The 8,062-nt window shown below is 38.8% G+C and overlaps 1 protein-coding gene across 1 annotated transcript; it reads right to left on the bottom strand.

Annotated features, from left to right (window-relative positions):
- Nucleotides 1-444: 444 nt before the first annotated feature.
- On the bottom strand, nucleotides 445-7,452 carry Rpi (Ribose-5-phosphate isomerase). Its single transcript, XM_080282937.1, has 7 exons — nucleotides 7,347-7,452; nucleotides 6,090-6,150; nucleotides 4,831-4,946; nucleotides 3,452-3,585; nucleotides 2,800-2,941; nucleotides 1,301-1,400; nucleotides 445-1,072 (listed from the first exon to the last, which is right to left on the bottom strand). The coding sequence occupies exons 1-7, from the start codon at nucleotides 7,407-7,409 to the stop codon at nucleotides 984-986; spliced, it is 705 nt and encodes a 234-aa protein (XP_080139063.1). The 5' UTR covers nucleotides 7,410-7,452; the 3' UTR covers nucleotides 445-983.
- Nucleotides 7,453-8,062: the final 610 nt, after the last annotated feature.

Raw genomic sequence — 8,062 nt, 5'->3', positions numbered from 1 at the left:
AGCGGTGTTCCCTTGCCCCTCCTCCTTTCTCTTGATTATCTCCAACTTGGTCGTGTGCGTAAGAAGTTTCTTCACTCGTGGGGCTGGAGGCATGATGCTGCGAAGGTACAAACCAGGATGGAGCAAAAAAAACCACCTGTAGTACACGACAGGTTAACCTGAGAAAGCGTATCCTCACTGTGCACGAGTCTTGGCTGTAATGGCGTGGCCCCCCGTCTCATACCCAACACTGCACAGTAGAATGCCCTGGAATTTCTGCTCATCTACATACCGGTAACGACTGACGTCATGATGGACTCTTTGTGTCAGGGTGGGGGTTGCGTAATCAGAGAAAATGGCGTTTTTGTGCCACTCCTTGCCTCTGCCTCACGTATTGTGAGCTAAACTCACTCATCAAGGATTTTTGGTTATTATTTCTGGTCACTCACATACTATGCAATTCGCATACTCTGAGCTTGTGTACTGTACTTAACACTATACATGGAGGTAATTGTTAAAGCTGCTAAATGCATTATAAAAAACTTCCTTTTCTTATCTTTCCTTCATTCTGCTCCATGTACAGTAGTTCCTTTCTAACCTCTGCAGTTCATTCTTACAGATCATTTATTTTAACTGTTCTTAACAGGATACACTTTTACACACATCTCTTCACAACATGTTTCTACATTCTTTACATGTTCAGATCTATGAATCTGCTCATTTTCACTCCTGATTTTGTCTTTTGTGTTAAACCCTTCAATATGGTTACATCTTTTGCATTTTAACCCTGATATCACAAGATGATTTTATTCAGTTCAAGAGTGCCCCCTCGTTCAGAAGCTGTTAGGGAAAGCTAAATCTAATCCTGACAGTTTGAAAAGTCTCTCTAAGCCTAAATAAAATCAACTGCAAGTAGTAAGAAACATGAAGTAAGTCATCGGACTGAAGGGCTAAACTTCTATGCATACATCCTCATCCACCACCTCCTTTCCATTTCCTACTTCTTATACTTCACGTTCCTTTACTGAGCCATCTTCCATTCCAAAGTAGGCAATCTTCGCCATGCCCACAAACAGGCCCGTTTCAACAACACCTGGAAAAAGAAATGCATAAGGTGATGACTTGGAGAGAATAAAATAGCATGTAATCACTCATCAATGCATCCAATAATTTGAAAATAAAATGATAAAAAGCTTGGTTAGCATTTACTTGTGTTGCTACAACATAAATGAAAACTTTATTACAATGCTCAAGAGGAATATCAATCAACTGATGGAAAACTGTACACAGTCAATCTGCACAACTTGTGGATATATCTTACCAGGAATCATCATAATCTGTTGATTAACTTTCTGCCAATTGTAGGTTTTGTCAAACACCCAGTCCAAGACAAAATTCCCATTGTCTGTCACAACTGGACCCTAGAAGATCATAAAACAATATCAATCACACATTGTTACCCAGGAATATTGGCGAAATCCAGTGTTGCCCCATGAGGAGCGTAGGAGAACAGGGCTAGACAAGCTGGTCCTGACATTTAAGGTAAGAGTGGCCAACATCACTCATCCATGAGTGGCATTAAGTGAGCAATAATCCTCAACCACCCCTTGGATATAAACTTGAACTGGCTCAATTCGATTGGAGCACCTTAATTGCTCAATAAACCACCAGGTGTCACAGTCAGGTTACATGGTTACCACCCAGCATAGTACATGGTTTCCTGGTGTACAGGAAACCATTAGGCTTGTCACTCAGTGTAGTCACCCATACACAGAAGGAAGAGGAAAGAATGAAGGAAAGAAAGACAGAAGAGGAAGAATGGAAAGAAGGAAGAGAGGAAAGGGCAAGCACCCGAGAGCAGCACTACACTGATTGAGTGGATGGTAAGCACCCCAACCAACCATTATGGAACACTGTACAGTATACACTACATATATATGCCACAGAATGTCTCTCCATTGTTGTCAATGAACATAATGATAAAAAATTAAGTTTGACATCATTTTGCCCACAACAAATTTTCTGCTTTCTTCTTAAGTTTTCAAGTTTGTACCCACTGCATGAACTGTCAAAACAATATCCTGGCTGAGCTAATGCAGACAATATGCTTATCATCCCCACCACTCAAAAAATCATACCTAACTTACTTGTGTTAATTATGTATTTGTGGTAGGTGGGGATGCTCACCATCCACTCACCCGATGTAGTCCTGCTTTGGGTGTCTACCCTTTCCTCTCTTCCATCCTTCCTCTTGTCTTTCTTTCCCTTACTCTTTCCTCTTTCTTCTGCCTACGGGTGACTTTACCCTCCCTCTTCTGTCGTTCTTTCCTTCATGCTTTCCTCTTCCTTCTGCCTATGGGCAACTCTACACTGAGTGACAACCCAAATGGTTTCCTGTACACCGGGAAACGATTTACTGTGCTGGGTGGTAACTATATAACCAAATTATGGCACCTGGAGGTTAGTGGGTAATTAAGGTGCTCCAATCAGATTGAGCCTGTGTAGCTTTATATCCAAGGGATGGTTGGGATTTATTGTTCACTTAATACCACTCAGGGATGAGTGAGGCTGGTCACTCTCGTCTTCAATGTCAGGACCAACTTGCCTAGCCTCGGGTTCCTACGCTCCTCATGGGGCAAAACAGGATTGGATGATGGATGGATTATTGACAATCATTCCTTATATTGTATTTCATACTGTTGAAAAATAAAGAGAACACCATACACTACTTCAAATGTACTATACTATACCTTTTAAACATGTTAAATAAAGTACTCTATGCATAAATGAAAAGTCTGGCTGGAATTACAAGATACATACTGCTTTGGCTTTGGCCTGCCTCAAAACAGCTTTCCCACCGAGCTCTGACTCAATTTTCATTTGTACGGGACGATAAGCCATTGGGACAACTTCAATGGGTATCCCTTTGGTCCACTGGTCTCCCAGCACTGTGGAATCTTTCCTGTAAGTTATACCATCAACATCATCACCTTCGTCATAATAACATTTTCCCAAGAAAAATACAGTGTTTGGCAGGAACAAGAAACAATAGGGGAAATTGCATGAAAGTTATATGTTTAAAAGAAAAAGAATATTTAAAATTAATAACTTTGAGATTAATAATCAAGTCCTCAGTTTAATCCATTCTTTAAAACAGGTCTCCCCTAATATGAAAAAATCATCTGGCAGTAACATGAATAAAAATATAAGCACTGCTGTACTGAGAGGATAAATGAAGACTATAATTTTCTTTATAACAATGCATAACCTTGAAATATGATACCACTCATCACAAACTAGCACTGTAAACAATGCAGACAAGATTATTTCTTTAAAAAACATAAAAGGCTACTTATCTTATACACATATACACTAACAAGACAGCTGCTTCTATATGTATGCTCCAAACAATGACAATGTGAAACATAAATATGTTACAGAATACTGTAAGCAAAAGACTATCTATTCCCACCTGTAATCTGCAATGACAACAAAAAGCTTTGCTGCAGCTGCAACTATTTTCTCTTGTAACTGGCATCCTCCTCCACCTTTGATAAGAGTCAGTTCTGCATCCGCTTCATCTGCACCATCAATTGCTACATCCAGCTGCAAGCATAAATTTATGTTCACATTCTTCAATCAGACACACAAATACTGTATAAGGTAATCGAGACTGGGGTTCTCTGTTGCTGTTTCCTTTTCTAAGAGTTGACCTCTTCACTCAAACTTTTGTCTCGTAACTCTACTTCTGATGATTCTGGCACTGTTCCTCCATCTCCACCTACTGACTTCCTCTCCCATTATGAAAATGTATTCAAAGGTAGTACTTTCTGCACTAACTAGCCACAACACCAATATGACATGCAGCCCTGATGGGGTTCCTCCTGTTGTTCTCAGGAATAGAGATGTTCTTCTGTGCTGATCTCCACTTCTGAACTTTCTGCTTTGACAGCCTAAAAGTAGATACATTTAGGATGTTATTCCAGTTATTGCTAGATGATTACATTCAGTCCCAGGGAAACATTTCAATCTTGAAGGGTAAATGATGTTACAGCAAGCTTGATCTACCCTAATAAAGATCCACAGCCACTTCTGACTCAGCCGATGGCCAAAGGTAGTCAGACTTGATCAGCCTGATTGGGAATCAAGGAGACTCATTTGTACCTCAACACTAGAACCCATCAAATTGCATGGAGCCACAAGTTAGTATTTATTCAGGCTGTAGGAGTGGGCTGGTTCTGTTAACTAAAAACAATTCGGCCATACAGTAAAAACTCAATAAGTCGACCCTGCAGAGGGTGGAATTTCTGACAAGTCGAACTCTGACCGAGGTGTGACCGTGTATTCAAAGGGTTACATTTTTGTTTCTTATGATCCAAGTGCTACATTTTAGTTTATTATATTCCAAATGCTACATTTTAGTTTATTATATTCCAAGTGTTACATTTTAGTTTAACTGACTGTAAAGTGAAGTAAATATGTGCTGAACTTTATGTAATTAAGTGGCTTGCACCCCTCCACCTATGCAACCTCCTCTCCTGGCCTAGCCTATATCATGCAATGAATTGCTTTTACTGATTATTTTTGTTGCTTTATAAATGCTTCTTTAGCTTAGCATTAAGAAACAAGTAATCATGTATAATTTGCAATTACTGGGGGAGGAGTAATTTTTTTTTTTTTTGCAATTATTTCCGGTCAGTCAGAAAATTCGGACTTATGAAGGGCTTACTGTAGACAGAGTAGTTACAGAATAGACAATACGATATCAATCATGTCTTACTATGTTTTAAACAAACATGAGAACAACACTAATAATTAAGTTGACCTAAACTGCACAAGATCACAACTGACCTGAGGTGTGGTCTCCAGGTCAGAAAGAATCAGGTCATGGGTAACTATCAACTGGCGCGCTTGGAATGACGTAGGAACACAGGTTACTCTTAGGCCTTCTTTGTGTACCCGCTCAGCTGAAATGACAGGCAATACAAAATACCAATATCAGCATAGTACAGTATCATACTAATAATACTCTCGTTGGTAAAGTGTCATATTAACCTGTTTCATATGATGACGGTGATCTTTTATGTGTTCCTGACACAATTGGAAAATTTTATTCAGCTTTTGGGAGATGTTATGTATGGAACAGTTACTGAAGACTATATCTTAGCTATCCAGTCTGAAAAATCTCTACTAAACAAGTAAGAGGTCTGATGGTAGCACAAACATTACAGTACACTATATCAAAGACATCATCATTTTGAATGGGTTAAACATTACTGGCATCTGTATTTCAATAATGTGTACCTAATGCCATAACCAATGTTATTTTTGGATAGCTACACCATCTCCTACCTTAATTCCCTGTCAGTAGTTTACTTTGGTTTTCAGTTGTGTTCAAAAGTATACTTTCACCTCTTGGTTCATCTTTATTTATTTATTTATTTTTCTTTAAACCTGCATATGGTACACATTGTAGTTGTAGCAGTAGTGGCAGTAGTCCCAGGTTCATCTGTGACATGAACCCAGTGGACTGCAGTTTGAAGATGTCCTCCTCCAACAGCTCAACATCCACCTTTCAGGGAATAGGGAGGATGATGAGGAATGTATGTATAACCATGCACAGTAGCCATTCGGTTATATCAGGGATATGTAAATGCCACGTATCGTTAGTTATTTTCCGACTGTGTAATTATGACTGAGTTCCCTGCCAAGGAGTGTTATCCAAGACTTACAACCAGGTTTTTGGTCTCACATCACTCTTATGATATACCACAGTAGCACCAACTCCTACCCACCCAATATGAGTACGGAGAGCCAGGCAACAGTGATAACAGAGATGATGATGATGATATGATGGTAACTGTGTGTTTATTAACATGAAACAGTGGCAATACATGTGACTAAATCAAACTTATTTAGAAGTTACAGTACTATATAATACTGCTAGCCACTGTAAAATGCCTTTCTAAATTTGCACACACACGCATACACACACACAAATCCTGAACTGAATAAATATGTTCAGTGTTGTACCAACCAACAGTGTAATGAAAAAGTTGAACTGGTATAATGCAGTATAGCTAAATCCAGATATTAAACAAGCAACCTACCTAGTCTTTCAACTGCATAAATGACTGTAGATCCACTTCCAATTCCAACTCGGTGAGTGTCCTTAAAAAAAAAAAAAAAAAAAAATGTAAGTACATTATTACTTCAGCATCTGATGTAAAGCACCAGCCACTTCATTTCATTTGATTGCTATTCAGTATTCCCTGACACACATAAATATATCCAATACATCACTCCCACTTTAACACATGTACCACTCTCCTTACAGACACCCCTTCTCCATGCATACTTTGGTAGCAGGATGGGGAAGGGGAAATCTGACTATCGTTATCCCTATGACGAAGCCTCATTCTGAAGTGGGTCTACATTAACATGAAGTGATATGCACAGAATAGTTGTTCATTAAAACAGTACTGTATATACTGTTCAGTGTTCTATATCATTTACCAATTTTTACAACTGCCACTTCCTTTTGCATTACCGAAGAGAAAAACAGACATATGGGATGCAATGCTGTGAGAAAAAAAAAAAAATCTGCACTGTACTGTACTGAGTTATATCTGCAAGACCACCCATTGGCCTGATCATACAGAAAAAAAGTCTAACCTAATAGGAAGCAGTGCAAAGTATGACACTCTAGCTGAAAAACAATAATTCAGGAAATTAAGAAATTTACTGGAAAGAACCAAGTGCAGATGGTACAAATGAAATCAATACTTCAAGAATTATATAAACTCTTTTGGTATATATGTTTCACAGCCTACTGTTCAATATCAGAAAAATAAGTGGACACAAAAATCACTAACTACCCAAAAAATACAGTAAGAATCGGTAAATTTTTGGAAATCCACCCAACTAACGGACACTGAAATTGATTTACTGTATTCACCGCTGAATTTAATAAGTTTAAGCATTTTCTATAGTACTGTATAAGCATTCATTGCAAATGCTTTTCTTCGTACATAAAAAAGGAAATGGGGGAGGGGGTCTCCAGCCCCTATTTCAGTCTTTCATTGCACCTAACCTAACCTAACCTAATTAACCTCACAACCTAACTTGATCTAGTATGGACGCAGATTCGACAACATATGGAGCTATGAGTTGAACAAACCCCACTCCCACTCCTTATCTCCTTGGTAGTAAAAAGTGCGTTTGTGACGTATATATGAAGAAGAAAAATTGATTAAAATTGTATTAACTAAATGACGAACAGTTGAATTTCACTCAACGTTAGTTGGGTGATTTCCGAAATAATACTTATGGTAATAAACTTTATACTAGGTGCGCATAAATAATACCTTTACGTGATTGTCAATTGCCTTAATCGCCGCAGCCTTTTTAGCACTTTCAACGTTGTCCATAGTGGTCTGTGTAACTGTTCTACTGCTGAAGAAATTCTTAAGTCGAGACCGAAGCAGGGCTCGAGGAGAAATCGTAAACATTGCCATTGGTTTTATTCATTCCCTTTCCTTGTTTCCTGCAGCACTTAGTGTTCTTTCTTTTTACGTTAAAACTGGATCAAATATAAAATTTATACATTTCTAGTGGTAGGTACGTTCTGTGAATACACACATTTAGCTCTTATCTTCCTTAGCCCTTATCATTCTTTTTCTGTGCCTGCCCTCCTCTCTTCCTATTTCTCCCATCTTTCCTGTCACTTTATTACTTTTCTTTCCTTTGCAGGTGGCTTTACATTGCGTGACAAACCAAATGGTTTCCTGTAAGCCAAGAAACCATTTACAACGCTGGGTGGTAACCATATAACCAAACCATACGTGCTCCCTACGTGTCAACAATTGGGTTAGTGGAGGGTTAGTGCCCCTACCCGTAAAACAAATAACTGAAAGTCAAATGGCCACCCCTTACGGGATTATGGCGTCTGGCAATAGATAGATAGATAGATAGATAGAGCTCTTATCTCTAGACGGCATTATCTCATGAGGGCGGCAAATCTTGTTAAGAGTCTATCTAACTATAGCTAGACTCCTTAATCTCGTAAGGGGTGGCCAGGGAG

Source organism: Coenobita brevimanus, chromosome 95, assembly GCF_032717465.1.
Source record: "Coenobita brevimanus isolate Jiangsu-jjx chromosome 95, ASM3271746v2, whole genome shotgun sequence".
In the NCBI taxonomy this organism is placed as follows: Eukaryota; Metazoa; Arthropoda; class Malacostraca; order Decapoda; family Coenobitidae; genus Coenobita; species Coenobita brevimanus.
The sequence above is the reverse complement of the archived record's forward strand: the minus strand, read 5'-3'. Positions and strand labels throughout refer to the sequence as shown.